This window comes from Schistocerca serialis, chromosome 1 (assembly GCF_023864345.2).
Source record: "Schistocerca serialis cubense isolate TAMUIC-IGC-003099 chromosome 1, iqSchSeri2.2, whole genome shotgun sequence".
Classification (NCBI taxonomy): Eukaryota; Metazoa; Arthropoda; class Insecta; order Orthoptera; family Acrididae; genus Schistocerca; species Schistocerca serialis.
In genome coordinates, this window is record NC_064638.1 from 778,530,382 (window position 1) to 778,554,024 (window position 23,643).

At 44.8% G+C, this 23,643-nt stretch overlaps 1 protein-coding gene across 2 annotated transcripts in view; it reads right to left on the reverse strand.

The window, feature by feature from the left end:
* The window catches only part of LOC126483138 (uncharacterized), a 256,873-nt gene that overhangs the window by 190,009 nt on the left and 43,221 nt on the right, over positions 1-23,643 (reverse strand). For both annotated transcript variants that reach the window (XM_050106593.1, XM_050106594.1), the window contains exon 2: positions 1,282-1,461. In XM_050106593.1, the coding sequence (XP_049962550.1) occupies positions 1,282-1,461 (180 nt within the window). The remainder of the gene's footprint in view (positions 1-1,281; positions 1,462-23,643) is intronic.

Here is a 23,643-nt window from a genome sequence, read left to right on the forward strand (position 1 = left end):
TCCTTGCCATTGCCAGTCTACATTTTACATCCTCTCTGCTTCGATCATCATCAGTTATTTTGGTCTCCAAATAGCAAAACTCATTTACTACTTTAAGCCTCTCATTTCCTAATCTAATTCCCACAGCATCACCAGATTTAATTTGACTACATTCCATTATCCTCGTTTTGCTTTTGTTGATGTTCATCTTATATTCTCCTTTCAAGACACTGCCCAATTTACAAAAATCTTGCAACTATGATAGTACTTACAGTGGTTAGTCAACACAAACCATCTCAGCACACTGCACAGAACACCAGCGCCACATTAAATATCGCGATTTCGACAGACCTCTTGTTGGCGAACAGAGCCTCTTGAATAAAGACAGGATTATGTTTGATGAAACGGAAATGTTACCCTATCCACCTATCTGCTGCGACTCTGTCATTACAGAAGCCATTGAAATCAGAATGTGTAACAATAACTTTAACCGGTACACTGGCCACAACCTTTGCGGCGCATGGAAACATTCGCTTGATGTGTGTCCTCCACCAACTAACGATATCAGTACGGCTACCAAAGTTCTTCAGTCATAATGGCATCGACGTAATCTCTGGTAGGAAACAGAAGTTCCACGATGCCGTGACGTCTCCATGACGTAATTCGTCCAACTTCAGCTCCTATCGTTTATTGGAATATCTGCTGGCGATGAAGTGGAAAGCTCGAGACTGACAAATGGTTCAAATGGCTCTGAGCACTATGGGACTCAACTGCTGAGGTCATTAGTCCCCTAGAACTTAGAACTAGTTAAACCTAACTAACCTAAGGACATCACACACATCCATGCCCGAGGCAGGATTCGAACCTGCGACCGTAGCGGTCTCGCGGCTCCAGACTGCAGCGCCAGAACCGCGCGGCCACTTCGGCCGGCGACTGACAAATGTGACGCGACAAGAACTCAATGAATGGTTTATTAAAAAATATCTCTAAGCTATGAATTAAATTCGCGGACAGCTTTTGACGATATGACTGTTAATAAGGTCTTTTAGGTTAATGGAAACTTTTTTTCTTAAGTACTTGTAATGTGATTACTATCGATGTCTTACGCTGTTCGAATTACGTGTCACAAATATTTAGTAGTATTTACGCATTAATCGTGAAAGCCCCCTTAACGTATTGCTGCCACGTATTTTGTAATTTGCAGTTTGTGTCGTAGAGAGTGATGATGACGGTAAGCGCCGGACGCCAGACAGGATACTGTAGGAGCAGCAGCGGCAGCGGCGGTAGCAGGTAGGTACTCACCGCAGAAGGGGATGCCCTCGGGCTGCCAGGCGCCGGCCTCGCTGCAGACGCGCCGCGCCGGGCCGAGCAGCTCGAAGCCGCGCTCGCACGAGTAGGTGGCGACGGTGCCCGCGCTCAGCGCCGCGTCCGAGAAGAAGACGGACGAGTGCGCCGGCGCGCCGGGGAACCGGCAGCCCGCCCCTGCACACGACACACACTCTCACCAGGGGATGCTGGGCTGCGCTTGCCGTGGCGTATCACATGCACCGCACAGGACGAAGCCGTAGTTGCTTCGGCATCGACAGCGAATAAATTAAAGCACAGGTGAGAGGAGCAAAACTAGAAAGAAAAGAGCCTTTATTATACACGGCAACAACAACACCCTCCACGTCAATTCCACTGCTGTGCACACATGTCTGCTTTACTGAATAAGCTAAGTCCACTGACTTTGTGGACCACGATACAGGATGTGTCAAAAAGAATCATCCCATTTCTTTAAAAAAAATCGTAACTTTTATCTGAGTGAACAACGTACTGTAGGAAAGAGCGAACTCTCGAGTTTTACAGGGCAGCAGTGTGCGCTCACTACAGTTCTAGTTTTTGGTGCCGGGACAACAGAAAGCGTTTTGAAATTACAATGAAATGAAAACCCTCAGCTGCTTACAGGCGTTGGCATACGTCAACGGGGGCAGATGAAAATGTGTGCCCCGACCGGGACTCGAACGCGGGATCTCCTGCTTACATGGCATATGCTCTATCCATCTTTTTTTTTTTTTGTTGATCTCATTTCGTTCTATTTTGTTCATTGTATATGATCGGCGCGGACGTCTCATGACACCCGTTCAGGATGTTCGTTGATCCGCTCACTCAGTTTTTTTTTTTTATTATTATTACAGAGGGCAGTGAAACCCTCTGACCGAACACGCTGAGCTACCATGCCGGCATACTTAAAACTCTACCCCTGTGCTGTCTTTTTTTCCTCTTATTTCGTTCGTTGTTGATCGATGTATCTGGTCGTTGCGGACGTCACATGACATCCGTTCAAGTTCGTTTGTTGATCCTTCCACTCAGTTTTTTTTTATTACAGAGGCCAAACAGCTCTCTGACCGAACACAATGAGCTACCGTGCCGGCATCCATCTGAGCCACCGAGGACACAGAGGATGGTGCGACTGCAGGGACTTATCTCTGGCGCGCATACCGCGAAACCCACATTCTCAACGTATTGTCCCGCACTACATTCGTAGTGGCCCCGCCCATTATACTCATTACGCGCCGCGCGTTGCCGATTCCCGTAAGAGTTCGGGCACTGTTTGTGCATCTGCACAGAAGAAGAAGATGGTCAAGTGGCCGGTGAGCCTTAACTATATATATACTAAGATGGTATGTTCTTTCGGACATGTCCGAAAGAGCAGGTACCATATTAGTATATATATAGAAAGCGTATTGTGTATTACGTTTTGCGCTTTGCGGGTCAGTATAACTCTTCAGCGTAACATTCGTACTAGGTAAGGTGCGCATCTTCCTACAGCACAGAGCGTTAGATGATGGCATTAACAATTCCGAGGAACAGGTTGTTTCTGTAAAGGCAAATCATTCGTCATAGTTTCATAAGGAGTCCGCAGAAATCCGTTCGCCGTGCAGCTCGACAACTCAACATTCCCCCGATGTCCGTCTAGAGTGTGTTGCGTCGACGTTTATACATACAAAATTCAGCTACTGTTAGCTCTTCGTGAAGGTGACAAACAACAACGTGTGGTATTCTGTAATTTCGTTCTTGGCAACATGGAGGATAACAGTTCTGTTCCACTCTTAGTATTTAGTGACGAGGCAACATTCCATTCAAATGGAAAGGTGAACCGTCATAATGTGAGAATATGGTGTACGGAACAACCACGTGAAGTTGTACAATATGAGAGGGACGCTCCAAAATTTAATGTGTATTGTGCAGCTTCACGGGAAAAAGTCAATTTTTATTTGCCGAGAACACTGTTGCAAGGAGCACATATCTCGATATTTTGTTTTCCCACGGCTGGAGAGACCGAGCGAGGTGGCGCAGTGGTTAGCACACTGGACTCGCATTCGGGAGGACGACGGTTCAATCCCGTCTCCAGCCATCCTGATTTAGGTTTTCCGTGATTTCCCTAAATCGTTTCAGGCACATGCCGGGATGGTTCCTTTGAAAGGGCACGGCCGATTTCCTTCCCAATCCTTCCCTAACCCGAGCTTGCGCTCCGTCTCTAATGACCTCGTTGTCGACGAGACGTTAAACACTACCCACCACCACCACCACGGCTGGAGACTGATTCGAACGACTTCATTTAGCAATAGAATGGGGCACCGCCACACTAGAATCTGGAAGTGCGTAAATTTTTGAATCAAATGATTACTGAACGATGGATCGGTCGCACTGGACCAAATGATTCAGCCTTGCGTTACTGGCCTCCAAGATCACCGTAGGTTTATAAAAGAGTCTGTTTTTGTGCCTCCGTTACCAACAACAATGAATGGACTGTGACATCGCATAACAGCAGATGTGGAAGGTGTAACTCAAGACATGCCCGATGCAGTGTGGGAACAATCCGAATACTGCATTGACATATGCGGTGAATCTCAAGCAGCCCATATTGAGCACTGATGAAAAGGTAAGGAAAAAAAAAAAACTTTATCAGTTTCCCATTCATCCAATAACAAAATTCATTGTGTATGTTTATTTGTTTCAGAAATATAGATGTGGCAAATCGGACGATTCTCTTTGGTACACCTTGTATATTAGCAGCCAGTGATGAGATAAGAAAAAAAATCAGACCTCACACTGATACAAGAAGTATCAATAGATGAAATTCACTGTTTTATATGACTAAAGTGTTTTCTTCAGGTGCGTCCATTGGTTAATAATATCCTTAACTGGCATGGTCAAACACTACCCACGTAACGGGCCACAAACATTATAGATCTGGGAAATGTTTGTGACTGTCTACAGGCTGTAGATGTGGCTACTTGTGAAATTTTCGTAGAGAAGTACGTTGCAGCCAGTAAAGTAATCCAAATGACTATTATGTTGAATATCCAAGTATCAGGCGTGCATCCTGTACAGACTATTTGAGAGAATGTGAAGAGTAATATAATAACAGAAATCAAAATGCACGTACTACCATCTGAACATGTTAACCTATTAGCCATATCAACGTTTCTCGACTCTAGTATTATGAAAATACGCTTTCAACAAGCTTTAGCATGTTGGAAGGCAATAAAAACCACAAAGGGTTTCCTTGCCGCTGACAAAACGACAGTCAACGATAATGGGCAACACATTGTTACATTACAGAAAAATAGAGAAACCAAATCTGATTTACGGAGCGAACATTACACAAGAGCACAGGAAAAGAACTTGCAGACTAGAGCGGAAACGGACCTCCCATCACAGTTCAGTTATTATCCAAAACATCGCCTTCTACGAGATCTTCTCGTAGGTCTTACAGAAGATCCATTACAAGTATGAAATCACATTATCAGAACTACATATCCAAAGCCACAACAAATTGTACTTAATATTTGTGCTTTGTGGTCTGAAGAGACTGTCGTCAAATATATTATATGTAGTTTGCATACAAAATGGTATGGGATATGCATTGTTAATTACTATTGTATTGTCTTGGAGCTGTGGTTCGTCTAATGCAAGTAAGTGAAATGCAGTTTGCATTGTGCCATACGCGTTTCGCTTACTTCCACTTCTGAGGCATCCTTAGTGGTGACTTGTTATCTTATTAGTCCATATGTACCATCCTGGAGCTGTACTCAGTTGGTCTGCGTACACAAGGATTTCGATTTTAGGTAACACTACATGCAGTAAATACACCAAACGAAAACACAGTGAACTGTGGAAGAGAGGTGTTCAGTTTAAATGTGCCCGCAAAACACCGGAAATCGGACGTCCAGGTGGACGCAGACCAACTAAGTACAACACCAGAACGGTTCATATGGATTAATAAACTCGCAAATCGCCAGTGAAGATGCCGCATTCATAAAAGGAAGTGAAACGCGTGTAACACAGTACAAACAGCCTTTCATTTACTTGCATTAGTCGAACTCAACTCTCCGCCCCCGGTAGCTGAGTGATGCCGGCGCGGTAGCTCAGCGTGTTCGGTCAAAGGGCTACGTGCTCTCTGTAATAAAAAAAATAAAATAAAATAAAATAAAATAAAAAATAAAACTGAGTAAAGGGATCAACTTGAACGAAGGTCTTGTGACGTCCACCCAGACCAAACGCAACGAACAATACCGAACAAAATGGAAAAAAAAAGAAAAAAGTGGTCAGTGCGACAGAATGTCAATCCTAAGGGCCCGGGTTCGATTCCCGGCTGGGTCGGAGATTTTCTCCGCTCAGGGACTGTGTCTTGTGTTGTCCTAATGATCATCATTTCATCCCCATTGACGCGCAACCCGCCGAAGTGGCGTCAAATCGAAAGACTTGCACCCGGCGAATGGTCTATCCGAAGGGAGGTCCTAGTCACACGACATTTAAATTAGCCGAACTACACTCTAAGAATAGTATTTTGTCTATCTTCGGCAGCTGTAGTATTATATAGTGATGTAATAAGCGACCACTTGAATATAAGAAATTTAATTTCTCGACCGGTTTCGGGCATTTAGTGCCCGTCTTCAGAATGTTATGCCTATCGCATTATCTGCGATTGTCAATACTTATTGCCCCTGCACATATTTTTAGGACCACGGCATTGTGCTGTATGCAGTGTATTACTGGCATTCGCAAATAATGTGACAGGCATAACCTTCTGAAGAAGGGCACTAAGCGCTCGAAATAGGCCAAGAAATTAAATTTCTTATATGCAACTGGTTGCGTATTATTTTATTTACATCCTAAGATAGAAGCAATTAAGGGCGAAGGAAAAATGACGATAATTTATTGATTAATGAAGATGATATTAGTGGTATCTGTATGGCGCTTATTACACCTTTATACAAATCTTTCTATAAATTCATAATTTAACCTCGAGATTATGGTGTCGAATATTATTGGTCGTCGATGTTTCGACGTCGATGATGAAATCGAAGTCAGCATCAATGATTTACCCACATAGCACATCATTAGGCTGAAGTACCAATGTAGATGTTTTGAATAACATTTGCCTCTTTGTGGCGAAGAATTGGTGTGAGAAGCCACTGTAGCCTGAAGGTCTGTCGCAGGGTGTGGGCTCTCCACGCAACTCTCCGCTGTTGCTGTCGTGCTGTAAAATAGGAAGCGGCGTGGTTCCTGCAGTGTCAACGGCGGACGCCCGGCCTCGCTGGCGAAACAGCCGACGCGGTCCACCGCGCTGTGCGCCGCATGGGGTCGCTTTCGTAAGGCGCGCGCCCGAGAAAACGGATCAAGGAGTGACAAAAACACCAATTGTGTGTCGCTTCCTCAGTGGCAATCGGGGTTGTGCTGCGAAACGGGCTGGCCTTCACGAAAATTGGCCGTGCTACCGTTACTTGAAGGACCACTGCTCTCCCGTCAGGGTGAAATATATACTAACCTCAAGTAGTAAACTTAACCGTTAATCGAAATATTTTTTTGTAAATTTGAACTCTGGATATGTCGAATGAATATTGTCTTAATGACTTGGAGCAGTTTACATCGTCCCTTCCCTTATTCTCTATATTTATAAATTGAAGTCGTTCGCTCGCGAACCTCTGTGTGTGCAGGTTAGTCTCAGCACCTGTTGTAGGGATTTTGATCTTGTTTTGACTCATAAATGGCTCTGAGAACTATGGGACTTAACATCTATGGTCATCAGTCCCCTAGAACTTAGAACTACTTAAACCTAACTAACCTAAGGACATCACACAACACCCAGTCATCACGAGGCAGAGAAAATCCCCGACCCCGACGGGAATCGAACTGACTCATAAATACAAAGATTTACGAGGTAGGTATTTGAATACGGCTTATAAATATTTCGTAAAAATTACGAATTATGAATTAAAGTAGTGAAAACGATGCCATTGCCGTCTACTAAACAGCAGCTATTAACTCGATAGAGCAGCAGTGCTTCGAGAATATAGCAAGCGGAACCAAAGTCACCTGTAACGTGATGGTGCTGTAATGGTACCCGGCGCGGTAGCTCAGCGTGTCCCGTCAGAGGGATGGCTAGCCTCGGTAATAATAATAATAATAATAATAATAATGAGTATAATATTCAACTATGAATTTGAAGAGGTGTTATGTGATGTCCGATCAGACCAAATCCTGAGAACAATGACGAACAAACTGAAGGGAGAAGTGGTACAGTAGCATCGAATCCTGGATGCCTCACTTTTTTCCACTCTGCCCTTCAATCTAGCATTCATCTCTCATTGATGAGAAGATATGCATTTAGAAATACGACGACAATTTCAGACTGCCAATTTCTGCTCCCCTCAGATTGCAAATCGCAAAAAATGGTTCAAATGGCTCTGAGCACTATGCGACTTAACTTCTGAGGTCATCAGTCCCCTAGAACTTAGAACTACTTAAACCTAACTAACCTAAGGACATCACACACATCCATGCCCGAGGCAGGATTCGAACCTGCGACCGTAGCGCTCTCGCGATTCCAGACTGTAGCGCCTAGAACCGCTCGGCCACTCCGGCCGCCTTGCCAATCGCAATTCACACTCTTAGTTCACTGCAAATTCCTAGAACAGCGGGCAGTGAGTTACTCAGCCCCTAAGTATTGTAATAAATATGAACAATAAAGAAAAGATAACCATCTCACCGTCAGTCAGTGATGTGAGACTCACAATTTGAATGATCAATATTTTTAACCAGTAGTTTCTGGCTATAGATACTTAACGCTACCTGTGTGAAGCGGACTGAGTCGCTAGTTGCATATAATATTCGCAACCTTTTGATCTGGTAAGACATTGAGTAATTTCTAAAACTGGAGTCGCAAGTTTCAGTATCCGAAAGGTAATGGAAATAAGGGTCGAATGGTACAAATACCATCTAATTCTGAAAATGAGCCACATCACTTAAATGTAGTATGTTAAATTAGAGGCAAATACGTTCCACGTACAATAGCCAGTTCTACTTTAATTTCTGTATAAGGAAATATCGTATAACAGCCCTATTACGGACAAAAGGGAGAACGCACGCTAGTTCCTGTGTGGCCACACTGGTACTTAACTGTAGCGATATAAAAGAAACAAGTTCGAGCCCTAATAGTGCAAGAAAGGTTCATTAGAAGTATATACTAAGCAAAGATACGAGAGACAGTGGCGTACAATTTCTGATCATCAAACTATACGTTAATGTCCTCTGTTAGATCCCAAATCATTTCGCAGTTTCTTCGAGGATGAACGCATGAATCATTACTGATGTGGACGCGCACCCCAGTTGGGCCTATGCTTCTGTTAAAGATGGGTAGAGGTGTAAATTCAGCCTCTACTATATTACAATACAGACTCATCATTCATTACAGACTCATTTCCAACTACATAAATACACTCCTGGAAATGGAAAAAAGAACACATTGACACCGGTGTGTCAGACCCACCATACTTGCTCCGGACACTGCGAGAGGGCTGTACAAGCAATGATCACACGCACGGCACAGCGGACACACCAGGAACCGCGGTGTTGGCCGTCGAATGGCGCTAGCTGCGCAGCATTTGTGCACCGCCGCCGTCAGTGTCAGCCAGTTTGCCGTGGCATACGGAGCTTCATCGCAGTCTTTAACACTGGTAGCATGCCGCGACAGCGTGGACGTGAACCGTATGTGCAGTTGACGGACTTTGAGCGAGAGCGTATAGTGGGCATGCGGGAGGCCGGGTGGACGTACCGCCGAATTGCTCAACACGTGGGGCGTGAGGTCTCCACAGTACATCGATGTTGTCGCCAGTGGTCGGCGGAAGGTGCACGTGCCCGTCGACCTGGGACCGGACCGCAGCGACGCACGGATGCACGCCAAGACCGTAGGATCCTACGCAGTGCCGTAGGGGACCGCACCGCCACTTCCCAGCAAATTAGGGACACTGTTGCTCCTGGGGTATCGGCGAGGACCATTCGCAACCGTCTCCATGAAGCTGGGCTACGGTCCCGCACACCGTTAGGCCGTCTTCCGCTCACGCCCCAACATCGTGCAGCCCGCCTCCAGTGGTGTCGCGACAGGCGTGAATGGAGGGACGAATGGAGACGTGTCGTCTTCAGCGATGAGAGTCGCTTCTGCCTTGGTGACAATGATGGTCGTATGCGTGTTTGGCACCGTGCAGGTGAGCGCCACAATCAGGACTGCATACGACCGAGGCACACAGGGCCAACACCCGGCATCATGGTGTGGGGAGCGATCTCCTACACTGGCCGTACACCACTGGTGATCGTCGAGGGGACACTGAATAGTGCACGGTACATCCAAACCGTCATCGAACCCATCGTTCTACCATTCCTAGACCGGCAAGTGAACTTGCTGTTCCAACAGGACAATGCACGTCCGCATGTATCCCGTGCCACCCAACGTGCTCTAGAAGGTGTAAGTCAACTACCCTGGCCAGCAAGATCTCCGGATCTGTCCCCCATTGAGCATGTTTGGGACTGGATGAAGCGTCGTCTCACGCGGTCTGCACGTCCTGCACGAACGCTGGTCCAACTGAGGCGCCAGGTGGAAATGGCATGGCAAGCCGTTCCACAGGACTACATCCAGCACCTCTACGATCGTCTCCATGGGAGAATAGCAGCCTGCATTGCTGCGAAAGGTGGATATACACTGTACTAGTGCCGACATTGTGCATGCTCTGTTGCCTGTGTCTATGTGCCTGTGGTTCTGTCAGTGTGATCATGTGATGTATCTGACCCCAGGAATGTGTCAATAAAGTTTCCCCTTCCTGGTACAATGAATTCACGGTGTTCTTATTTCAATTTCCAGGAGTGTACAGTATCACACAGCACACGTCATACAATGAACTTCGTATCTGATACTTTATCCATAGTTCAGACGAAGGCTATGGAAAACCACTTTCTATACGACTTACCACCACGAGAGTTGATACAGTGCTTAAGGCACTGGACTCGCTATCGGGAGAAGCTGGGTTCAAACTCTGTCCAACCATCCAGATTTAGGTTTCCATGCTTTCCCTACCTCTACTAACGAATTCCGGGGAGGTTCCTGTGAAATGGACACAAGCAATTTCCTCCCCATCCCAGTCCTAACCGAGCTTGTTTTCCGTCTCTTTGGAATTTTAGCAGCAAAGCACATCGTGATGCAGAACGCCTCTCTTCTGGCGTCCACCAATGGGATTGGCTTAGCATGTCTGTTACGTTTCCGCGCTTACTATATTAACTTGTAACTGTGACCTTCTTTGGATCTTCTCTGTGTCGTCTTTATCTGGTTCGGGTCCTAGACTGACACTGGTTGAACGAGGACTTCGTGAGCTATCTCCTTTATGGGTGGACTACACTTACTGAGGATTCTTCCAATGAATCTCAGTCTGGCATCTGCCTTAACTGCTATTAGTTTTACGTGACCGTTACTTTAAATCGCTCCTTACTCAACTCTTAGATATTTAATAGATGTAGTTATTCTGCAATCGTAATGGGTCTTTCTGCCTTTTTACGCACTATAAGTTACATTTATGTAGAGAACTACGAGTTCCTGTGCCAATGGTCGCTGAGCAACACTGCCTTTTTTATGATTTCCGCTGTAAAAGACCATGATTCACTACCATAAATTAAAACTTGTATCTAACACTGTAAATATTTCCTTTTAGAGGTATCGGAAGTTTCACACCAAAAACGCAATTTAATTTACGAAAATAACTCCAGGTCATTTTTCTCTCCTGTTCATTTCTTTTGCTGTCCATTCAACCGCTTTCTTCCAAATAAAAAAGGTTATCAACTAGTTCTACAGCTCCATTTTAATTACAGTATTTCTTCGCCATACGTTAGTTCCACTTCACTTTAGTCTCAGTTTAAAATAATTTTCAGTCTTAGTTTCAGGAGGAGATTCGGAAATGTTCTTTTAACGTGAATTCCTTCTTCGCATTCCATGTTTAAGGATCTGACATTTCATTTAGTTATGACTGTCTCACATTCTTGATGAAGTCTAACGGAATCTACAGCTCTGGCATACAAATTCTTCACTACGGTGACGTAAGTTGAATAGATGCCTCGTTTCTGAAAGACTGTTAGTACACAGTATGTGAATTCCACACTTTATGATAATTCATACTCAGAGCTCCGTTCTACAGTTTCTTTCACGACTTCCAAACGGCTCCTTACGCCATGTCACGTTCTAAAGCTAACTTATTCTCTAATTGGTGTCACGAGGTTGAGTGCACGCTGTTCCAGTACCCTGGGCAGGAAAAATTCCTGGCACTACCGAGAACTGAACCCAGGCCCTTCCAGATTATCATGTAGATGTGCAAAATTTGGCAAAAAAGTTATGATTTAATAAACTAAAACCACTTTCAATACTGAGCGGAGCAAAAATATAGAGTCTGTCTTCTAACATGGATATTTGAAATCTGATTTTGATCAGTCTCAGTTATGAAACTGGCCTTTCTTCACTGTTGCTTGAGATCATAAGCGACGGATACATAGAGTGACTTCGATTTTTAGGGAAACAATCATTGACTTTAGATGGGTCGTGGCTTTTATGAAATGACGTAAGAAGAAAACCGCTTTTCCGCGGAATCACTTATTTCACACTGCCAGAATTCCGCTGAACATTCTTTCAAAAGTCTTACTGGTTTCTCCAAATGAAGTGGCACGCGTTTGACCGGGCGCCAGAGCGAATTTTACTCGAAGAAGCACGGATTTTGAGAGGTGAATATTTGTATCATTTGTATCAGCTGGTCTCTTAAATATTCATCCCAGTAAGCTCGCACAAAATAATTCCAGCACTTGTCTTACGATATACGAAGGCCTGCACCTCAGTGTTAATACAAATACTATTTTTTATTTTGCATTTTTGTGGTGTGAGCCCCGATGCTGTCGCGTGGACAGCCTGCAGCCCTGCACTCAGACATGCGGACCACTCGGCTACGGAGGTGGGCGTATTCGCTATTTCTACGCGCAGGGTTAAGAATGTGTCTTTCCTGTTTAGGAAGTTTTCTAGAAATTCCCAGTCTACAACACCTTGGAGTGCAAAACTGTTCAACCAGTTATTGCATCGCATTTCTTCCACAACACGCACGATTTATGTGGGTATAGTAAAACAGTTTTGCATGCATTAATTGGCGTGGATAAGATTTTTAAACATCTTCTGCCACATAGCCGGTAAACCCTCACCCCTGATTCTCCAAATAATCGGCCTGTAATGTATAAGACAACTTCAAAGATTATTACCTTACAAATGAGTTAATGTGCTAAACATTTGACGTTAAGCATGTAAACGAGAAAAAATTTTAGAAAACGTTTGAAATTAAGTTTAAAGTTTGTTGGGAATCGCTAAGTGCTCTTATTATGAAACACTGGATAAATATAGCATGAGTAATTTCTGCTTCAATTCAAACAAACGCTAGTTTCTCACGCATCTCAATTTTTATGGCGTCATATCTTCTGAACTATGTGTCGTACAATCGATTAATTTCGCAGAGAGGGCCAACTTTCAGTGACATCTGTGGGCACTGCTTTCAAACTTTGTTAGTAGGAAAGGAGTAATAATTTAAAACTTCTTGCCTTATGCTGAAGTTTTAGTACATCAACAATAAAATGTAGTAAGCAATACACTCTTTCCTTTTCATTATTTTGTGGGGAGGCATCACTGTGCAAAAGTTTCGTAAAGGTTTAAATTATGTGTAAATGTTGTTGGCAGTCGCTAAGTGCTGTCATTCTCAATTACTAGGTCAATATAGTGTGCATAACGACTTCGTTTGTGTGGCCGTCTTACCCAGCAAGCACAGAACTATTTGTTTTCTAAAGAAAATACGTGTTCTTCTGCTGCACTGTATTTTATTTCTCCCAGACACGTTTCGCCTTTTTTCACTGTATAATGATACAGTTACGATACACTTTTTATATGTATTATTCGTAGATTATAAAACCGTTCACTTTTCGATTTTTATGTAAATAAGTGATTACTTGCAGATCTTCATGTTTTTATTTAGTATCTGCGTTTCCTCTCTTGAGTTCACTGCATATCTCACCCTCACTGTGTATCTCATCCTCAAAGTAGTTACGTCTTGAAGTCACATTTTCCGATCAAATGTGTATATTAGTTACAGAAGACTGATAGTGCATCCCAACAGTAAGGGCAAGCGAAATGAAAAGTGGGAAGAGAGAAGTTCGAAACATAAAAACATGCTTATGTTTCGTAAATAGAGCGGTAGTGCGACCCCAGCAGGTGACCAGAAGAGAGGAAACGCAGACACCAACTAAAAACGCGAAGATATGTAAGTACTCACTTATTTGCATAAAAAGAGAGAAGTGACCTGTTTTATAATCTACGAATAATACATGTAAAAAAAGTATATCGCGACTATCATTATAGACCCCACTGATGATCCCTTAAAGTGAAAAAAGGCGAAAGGCATCTCGGAGAAATAAAATACAGTGCGGCTAGAGAAGGCAATTTGCTATTTATAAATGAAGTAGTCTGGGTAATTTGCGCGCCTTGAGTTACGCTTCCACAAAACATACACACAGTTTCCAGCTGTAGTATTTGTCTTACTGTGTTAAACCTGTAACGTAAGAATGTACCTCTTAATTAGTAGATTATGACAGTATTTTAAACTTTAAAATCGGTCAATAATTGTATGAAATACTGAAAATCAAATATTTGTTGCCAACGACAATCGTAAGACAGCAATCTGGGACTGGGACTGCGCACAGTGCACCAAGTTAGCCGTTTAATAATGTAGGTAATACCCTCCCCCCCCCCTCCTCCCTCGCCACCACCACCTCCTCTTGCTCCTCCTCCTTTTCTGCTCTTGCTTACGAAGGGACTGGTTCACTTCACCTTGCCGACTAAGTCGGAACAGCTTATTGTACTCGTGCACAGTAAACTGACGTTCCGATACCCCAGATTTGAACGGGCTAGCAAAATCAGTTCTGGCCTTTTATGTACTTGTAGGCAGGGCACTCAAAATCGGTACGTAATCGTATAACGTGTTACAGCGGTGGTTGTGAGTCTAGAAGAAACACGGAACGGGAAGGAGCAGATCGTCTGTGCAGTGTCCGTTTGCCCGACCAATTGCTGGCGGTAATGGTTTTCTTCGTTCCCCGGCGGGTGTCGCGGGGTTCCCCGCCAGCCGGTGGCCGGCCTGACGAAGCTGGCGAGTAGAGACGGGATCGGCGGCGCGGCGCGGCGTCGCGGCCAGGCAGGCGAGACGGTCGGCTGGCCTCGGGGAAAGCGGAAACCGCTCGCAGCCTGCCTGCCTGCCTGCCTCTGTGCTGTGCATCCGGCCCGCGGCTGCGCGTCCTTATTCCGCTCTCCGCTATCGCCTCACTTCCGGCTGCACCACTTGCTATCACCTTATCTTACGTTCAACTCGCCTACGTAGCCGAGATGCACGCCAGTGCTGTGGCCCCCGACTAAGACGTGAGATGGTTCGAATCCTGGCTGGTGCTCGACGAGATCTACACCACCAGGATTTGGTGGGCAAGGGGAGGAGAGGTGGCGGCGTCAAACTGGTGTTTGCGGCAGTGCCCCGGAATAAATTACAAACCCCTTCGCAGTGACTACTGGGTTGTGAGCATGTAACATCGTTGGTGGTGATTCGTCTGTCGCATGCGGACATTAAGCCCGGCGGTCCCCTTCGTGCTATTCCAGAGGATTAGGCTTTGTGCCGGAACCGGCTCCCACACTCTCCCTGCTCTGATCATCGTCATACAACACAAATATAACACTACGCTATACACGCACCCGTCACCCACATACAGGGTGGCGCACGAAATGTGTTACCATTTTGTTTTGAATATAAACTTAATTGTCAATACAATCTGAAAGGAACATATACTACAATGAAGAGCCGTCCATGGCGATTTGTTCTAACTCAACACATGCTCAATATGTCGACCATTTCGTTTCCTAACTTCCTTCAAACGAACACTGAAGTTAGTCGTTACCCTACGGCACATGTCTTCCGTAATTTCACTGCAAGCTTGAAGAATAAGTCTTCTGAGCTCCATTAAGTCACGTGGACGTTTCGGGAAAATTTTTTCCTTTAGGTACCCTCAAAGAAAAAAGTCACATGGATTGAGGTCTGGACTATTGGGGGGCCAATTTTGTCCGTCATCGAAACTCCAACACAGTATTTGCAGTACGTGGCCTTGTTCCATCTTCCATGAACCACTGCGTGTTGAAGGGCAAGGCAGTAGCAAGAAGCTGTGGAATGAAGCTATTGCGAAGCATGCTCAAATAACGCTCGCTGTTCACAGTTTTTTCAAAGAAAAAGGGTCCAATAAGTCCGTGACTGGAAATTGCTCTCCACGCTGTTATCCTTGGAGCATAATGTCGTTCATGAAGCACTCGTGGGTTTTCAGTGGCCCAAAAGCGTACATTTTGTTTGTTAACCACACCGTCTAAATGAAAATGCGCCTCGTCTGAAAACTAAACGTTGTTGAGTTTCTTCCCTATCCTCCACCCACTAAGCAAACAGTAGTCTCTGCTGCTTGTGTTCTTCAGTGAGCTTCTGTGCACAGGTCATCTTGTATGGGTAGATATGGATGTCACTTTTAAGAATGCATTGAACGGAGCATATGGATATTCCCAGTTGCACTGCTGCCTTTCTACACGATTTCCTGGGACTTCTCTGTACAGCAACTCGTACCGCTTCAATATTCTCCGGCTAACAAACAGGCTTAGGCCGAGGTCGCTTCGCTTCCAATACTGTTCCTTCCTGTACAAATTTATCGTACAACCTGTGGATGGTCTTCTTGCAAAGGGCCCATCGTGTGTTAAACTGTTGTCGAAAACGTCTCTGAGTCACAACAAGGCTTTTCGTTTCATGAAAAAGTAGCACAACTGCCGATCGTTGCTGTGTAGTCAGTCTTCCATTGTCAGCCATTGCTGCTTACTAGTCTCCTAGCGGCAGTATCGTGAATTACACGTCATTTCGTAACTCATTTGTTTTTCCAAGCTCTGCTGGTACTGCTGTAGAGATCCCAGCGGGATATCTAATTTGCGCCGTAAATTGTGAAAGAAACAATTGGTAACACATTTCGTGGGCTACCCTGTATACTACAAAGACACATACGACACAACTCTCACATATCCGCGAGAAAAGCAGCCAGTGTAAGCGGAAGAACACGCGAGAGACGGCTAACCCCAGCCAGTGATGCCATGTGACATTCACATTCACGTCTTCAGTTTCTTGTTTAAGTTGTAGGTGAACTTACAGCTGAAGGTGTTCTTGATAGTTTTTACACACGTCGGCTGTTGTCCTACCATTCAGCAAGGCAAGAATGGATGCACCTACGTCATAATTAGTACGTCAGCGATCTTCTGTCGTAAGTAACAAAAAAGAATCGTCAACAGCTGACGACATGTGTCTCTTATACCAATGGCTCTGCGCGATGGCTCAAGGAGTCACAATATTAGACATAATTAGTGTGAAGGTGCTTTATGCACGACTGCAGCCGGTTACACCATTTGCTATCTCGATTGATTTGCTGACATACCAATCATGAGCTCAAATTTTTAGTGTTAACCGTTGTTGTTGTTGTGGTCTTCAGTCCAGAGACTGGTTTGATGCAGCTCTCCATGCTACTCTATCCTGTGCAGGATTCTTCATCTCCCATTACCTACTGCAACCTACATCCTTCTGAATCTGCTTAGTGTATTCATCTCTTGGTCTCTCTCTACGATTTTTAGCCTCCACGCTGCCCTCCAATACTAAATTGGTAATCCCATGATACCTCAGAACATGTCCTACCAACCGATCCTTTCTTCTATTCAAGTTGTGCCACAAACTCCTCTTCTCCCAAATCCTATTCAATACCTCCTCATTAGTTATGTGATCTACCCATATAATCTTCAGCATTCTTCTGTAGCACCACATTTCGAAAGCTTCTATTCTCTTCTTGTCTAAACTATTTATCGTCCACGTTTCACTTCCATACATGGCTGCACTCCATACAAATACTTCCAGAAACAACTTCTTGACACTTAAATCTATACTCGATGTTAACAAATTTCTCTTCCTCAGAAACGCTTTCCTTGCCATTGCTAATGAGTTACAATCATAAAAACGCGCATTACATATTTTTGTTATGCTAAAAATGTGAGTAAAATTTTTTAAAAAATAAATAAGCTTCATGAAACAAAGTATTTATATACATTTATTTTTATTTACTTTAAAAAGAATATGGGATATTGCTAGTAAGCAGTTAAATTTTACAAGTACTTCAAAAAAGTCATATTTCAGAATCGCCAAGAACTACTGATAAAATACTTCTTTATTAACTATCCTTTTCAATCACCTCATCATCTTCAGTTATTATAGAATTATTTAAAACAGCTTACATGGCAACGTCCTTACTGCGACATCAAATAAGATAAAATCCATCCTGCGTCAGTGCCATCAACAGGAAATGTATGAGAAATAGTAAAAGTATGTAAAGTACATTACACATGAAAATATGGAATCAGATTATGCCGGTGTACGAACACTAAATGTGTCTGTGAATTTTACTGTAGTCTGTGTAATGTATTTTACCATCGACAGCACTGACACATGACGGCTTTTATCTGATTTGACGCGAAAGTGAGAACTTTGCGATGTAGCCTGTTGTAAATACGTTATGACACCTGAAGATCATCAGATCATCGCAGCCGTTACTTAATGAGCAGATAGTTATTAGCAGATCCTAGTGGTTCTGAAATTTAGTTGCTTCAAAAACTTGCGTGCTGTGAGGTACAACTGGTTCAAAATGTTCTTCGGTGCCTAAAACGTTACTTTGTTAGTCAAATCTTTGAGCGGAGAGAAAATAAGACTCCCAACAATTTACTCAATGTACTTTTGTCCTAATTTTCATAGCCAAATGGGGAATGGGAAATGGACAAAAGGGATACAAATTGACCAGCGTGAGACCTAGTTTGCAAAAAACGATTTAATTGCTTCAAAGTAATGAAAGTAATAAAGAAAAATTTAATTAACAATTTGAGAAGAAAGTGAAATATTTCAAGAAAAGCTGCTGCTAGCTATGTAAACGAAGGTTCAAAAACTTCATCTCTTCTAGACCTAGCTATTTTGCTAGTAAAACGTTACGTGCAGAATTCGTTGTGCGACATTATGGAATATTCCCGCTTCAGTCCCTATAGTTTCGTAAGGTTCCAGTACGTGGCGGCGTTACGTGTAGTCTTCATAATAGTGTAGGTAGCTGAGGTGCTTTCTAGGCAGAGAACTGTCATTGCGTGTCTTTTGACGGAAAATCAGAGCATCGCAGACATTTATAGATGCTTTCAGAATGTTTACAGAGGCCTGGCAGTGAACAAAAGCACGATGAGCCGTTGGGCGGGGCGTCCGTCATCATCGCAACAAGGTCGCTCAGACGCGTCCTATCTGCCCCGTGCCGACCGGCACACACAGCTGTGTTTCCTGCAATGTTGGACTCAGCGTGTTCGTCGCCACAAGCCAGCAAACGATCTTCTCTCTCTCCGTGACAACCAAGACCTGACACAATTCTGCGCAACCGAGAGGAGCTCATAGAACTTCTTTGGAGTGTTTTTCCAGCCCGGATCTCGCGTCTTCGGACTTCCATCGGTTTGGCACAGTAAAGGATGCACTCCGCCGGAAGCCGTACTTGGATGATGGGGAGGTTATTGATGCAGCAAGACGCTGGCTCCGGCGTCGACAAGTAGACTGGTACCAGAGGGCATACAGGTCCTCCCAGAAAGGTGGTGTAACTCTGTCACATTGAAGGGAGATTATGTTGACAAATAGGGTTTTGTAGCCCAAAGAGTGAGGAATAATATAATGCGCTGAAATTCTGAATAAAACCGACCTGATTTCAGAACAAAAATGTGTTCCATTACTTACTGAACGCCCCTCGTACATTCGTGTGGTACATAACTGCAAAAAAAGTTCTCGAAAGAAGATGGACAAATGTTTTTTGAAATCATTTGCGTAAAAGAAGGAAATAAAAAAATTGTAAAAGTGTCAGTTTTTTGTGGAATGATTTTTCTGAAAGTAAGAAATGAAATAGATTATAGATACATCTGTTTGAATGATGCCCGATATGGCTCTGAGCACTATGGGACTTAACTGCTGTGGTCATCAGTCCCCTAGAACTTAGAACTACTTAAACCTAACTAACCTAAGGACATCACACACATCCATGCCCGTGGCAGGATTCGAACCTGCGACCGTAGCGCTCGCGCGGTTCCAGACTGTAGCGCCTTTAACCGCTCGGCCACTCCGGCCGGCGATGCCCGATTTCACGTATAGCAAAAGTTAAGCACAAAACTTTAAACTCTCAGTCGGCTCTGCATTTGCTGTACAAGATTTCGAGCACCGTTAAAGGCGCTTCAAATGTTTCTGTAATCTGGTTTATTTCTTACTTTTAAACGAATCATTTCCTAACGCATTTCATCTTTCTCTCCATATTTTCTGATAAAGATCAATCTAAACGTATCTGCATACGTTTTAAAAGTGAATTTATGCCATATAACTTACGATGAATAATTTTTCGATTTGTATGTTAACTAGGAACAGGAATTGTATTCCATTTGGGTCCGGGCCGACACGAGGGCGTGCCACGAGGGCACGTCCTATTGGCTTTTAGTGATACAGTTGGCTTAATTCGGCTCTGTCCGCTCGGAGCTAATGGATTTGGTTTCCTCTGATTAACGCGTAGTGTGTCCTCCGTCTACTTGGCTGGCTAAAGGCTAGAGAAATTCCCATAATGGCTGGTTTGCTCCCACATCTTTAAGTTGGAATAGCGATAACAACAGATGACTAATGGAGATATTTGCATTCTATACACGATGTTATTTACTGTAATGTCTTCTTCTTCTTTTGCTAGTGCCTTTGTCCCGCATGTTGCACAGAGTCGGCGTGGTTAAGTCAGATTTGTCACGGTTAATTGTAACGGGTGGCCGGATGCCCTTCCTGCCGCCACCCCATACCCCCCTGGGACGGAATTTGTGTACCCCAGCTGTCTGCGTCCAGTGTAAACCATGAAATAGTGCGAACGTGTTTCAGATGTCTGCGAGGCGTGTAACTGAGGCGGGACGTGGGAACCGGTCCGGTATTCATCTAGGGGGACGTGGAAAACCGCCTAAAAATCACGTTCAGGCTGGTCACACACCGGCCCTCGTCGTTAATCCGCCGAGCGGATTCGATCCGAGTCCAGGTAGTAGCGTAATTGCGCTCTCGGCTAAGCTGGCGAGTCATTTATTTGCTGTAATGCCTGAATGGTTAAACGTTTTCAGTACACAGCTGCAGCTCGCGTTGTCCAGTGGTCGTCGGGCAGTCCTGTTAGGTGTAGGAGGCCAGAGGGAACTGATACTGTTCTGTTAGAGTTATCCGTTTTGGAAGTTCAGCAGTACGACTAAGTTGCTCTTAGAGAATTTTAGTTGCACCAGACTTTCCACTGGCGCGCAGCCGCCAAGATCAAGTAGGAGTGTTACATACAGAGGTATATGACTCGCTAATGCGATGACGAGAAATCCTGATTAGTCATTTCTAATATTGTACGGTTTATCGAGTGTGGAGTAATCTACAGCAGTCGGTAATCTTTCTGAATCTGTGTAAGACAGGTACAAATAGGTGTTAGCCAGTGACTAAATCCTCGTCATGACCCTGATATCAGTTGATCGTTTGCGTAGATTTACACTATTAAATAATGTGTACATAGTATGTGCAGTGAACGGTATTGTGAAGTGAATGGTGTAGCACTGGCATCCTTACATTATTAAATAAATTCTTTGCCAGAATATATAAACAACATCAGAGATAAACTGGCCTTGTGTTCTGGAGCATGGAGGCTGAGCCTCCATCCGCCCATTTTGATTGAGGTTTTCCGTAATTTCCCCAAATTATTTTAGGTAAATGCCGAAATGGCTCCTACTGTTAGGTACCGGCTGACTACCAGTCGCTTCCTAGTCGAAATGGACCTGTATGCAAACGCCCTGTACGTACTGTTTATGTTCTTTTTATCTAAAACTGTAATATCACGACTTGTACAATAACCTTGTAAAAGTGACCAACGGACGAATAAAACTGCTACTACTACCGCTACTACTACTACTACTACATACAATTTCTTGGAGACCTAACCGTGGTAGCTTCTCCTACTTCTGAGCTATTCCATTGGTACAAAAACTACTCTTTCATATCTGATGTAACATAGATAAGGATATATTGTGACTGAAAGCATAGCTTCCGTTGTGCAATCTCAAAAAATATTGAAGCTTATCTGTACAAAACATGCACCTATTTTTATTCGCTTGTTGCTTTGGCGTCCGCAGCTCGTGGTCTCGCGGTAGCTTTCTCGCTCCCCAAGCACGGGGTCCCGGGCTCGTTTCCCGGCGGGGTCAAGGATTTTCACCTGCCCCGAGATGACTGGGTGTTGTTGTGTCGTCTTCATCATTATCATTCATCCCCATTACGGTCGGAGGAAGGCAACGGCAAACCACCCCCACGAGGACCTTGCCTAGTACGGCGGTGCGGGTCTCCCACATCGTTCCCCTACTCTCTGTCAAGGAGTATGGGACTTCATTTCCAAATTGTTTTGGCCGCTGAAGATCAAGGCGATGGCTCAAATGCTTCAAATGGCTCTGAGCACTATGGGACTTAACATCGGAGATCATCAGTCCCCTAGAACTTAGAACTAACTAACCTAAAGACGTCACACATATCCATACCCGAGGCAGGATTCGAACCTGTGACCGTAGCAGTCGCGCGGTTTCAGACTGAAGCGCCTAGAACCGCTCGGTCACCGCGGCCGGCGATCAAGGCGATAAAACGTGGGTATCACACTTATAGTATTTAATGAGTTTCTTTGAACCTTCGACACTTGCTGACAGCCTACACTGACTTGTAAACGGCAACCCACGGCGTCGCCAATATGTGGTTTCTGGAATGTATTTTACACGAACGAGCAGCCTATGGAACAGCTGCCTAAGGCGGTTTTCGACCTGCAGCCCCTTCGTGTTTCCTGCAGCGCTGCTGGTGAACGCCGCTGTGCTAGCGGGCGGCGTTTTTCCACAGAAGCGCGGGCCACATCTGTGCCGCTTTCTAGCGCCGCCAGGCAGATCGTTCCCAGTAGCCGAATCCGCCGCGCTGCCGAATGCTGGGAAACGGCAGGCCGACTTACAGGTTCCCAGGGCCGCACCGGTAGGAAGTAGGCGGCGGGAGCCGACAGCAGCACAACGCCGCTGGCCCCAGGACCGCGCCCCGTACTGCTGCACCTTTGTTGAATCCATCGCTCTTATTGTCTTTGACAGCTTACCTACGACATCTACTTTGCGGAAAGAGTATCTTAATGAGTGTAGTGCAGCGATCTTTTACACCTAAGCGAATGTAGTGCATTAATATGTTCGGCAGAAATGGAATAACTTCGACATGGGGCCACTCCCTCAAAAGAGGACACTAGTCGCCATGGGGCACTGTAGATGGGACAGAACTCGTACTAGACGGTCATGTGACCGTCAGCCTCTCATCTGTCGCGGTAGTGAAGAGGCTATCTTTGCCAGTGGGTAAGGTGGGTCGACGTTAAGACGTGACTGACAGAAAGGAGCAAGTGTTCTTGACCACATCTTCAATGAAGTTGTACGATTTGTTGCTGTATCAAAGCGTACTATCCAACTTGTCTACATGGAATGGTGTAATACTCGTGGAAAGCAACATTTTTTTTCGGCCAGTTTCGGCTGAAAAATGCGGAATTCGTTGTGAGACATCGTGGATTGTTCCTGCTTCTGCTCCTGTAGTCTTTTTTTTTTTTTCTCATAGGCGCTTGCGGAATGAATGAGACAGTGAACAAAACTAGGTGTCGGGCAAAGCGTCCGCCATCGTCGCAAAAAGTTCGCGCAAATTCATCTCCCGTCCTCCGACCGGCCGCACACATCTGTGAGCCCTGCAACTTTGGAACGTGTTGACGTTCTCATTCGAGGTGATCGGAATCAGACACCTCACTCCTCAATTGGATGTCTCTGTAGGTAGTGCTGGCGCACTCGTCCACCAACGGTTGAGGCGTGACAAGCACCAGCGCAGTTTTTTTTTACTGTGGCGTCCATCGACAGGTGGCCTCAGTTTGATACGGCATACCTGACGAAATTTGTGGATTCTCTCCCTCGCCCAATTAAGGCCGTTATCGAGGTCAGACGCGGTAGCAACACGGTATCAGCATGTCTCCCGCCTTCACCTGCGCTGTTGTGCGGAGACCCGCGAATCATTCCAACGCGCGCTGCCTTGCGCTGCGGCGCCTCCGGCCCGACTTGCGCGATCTCTGGGTTAGGTGCAG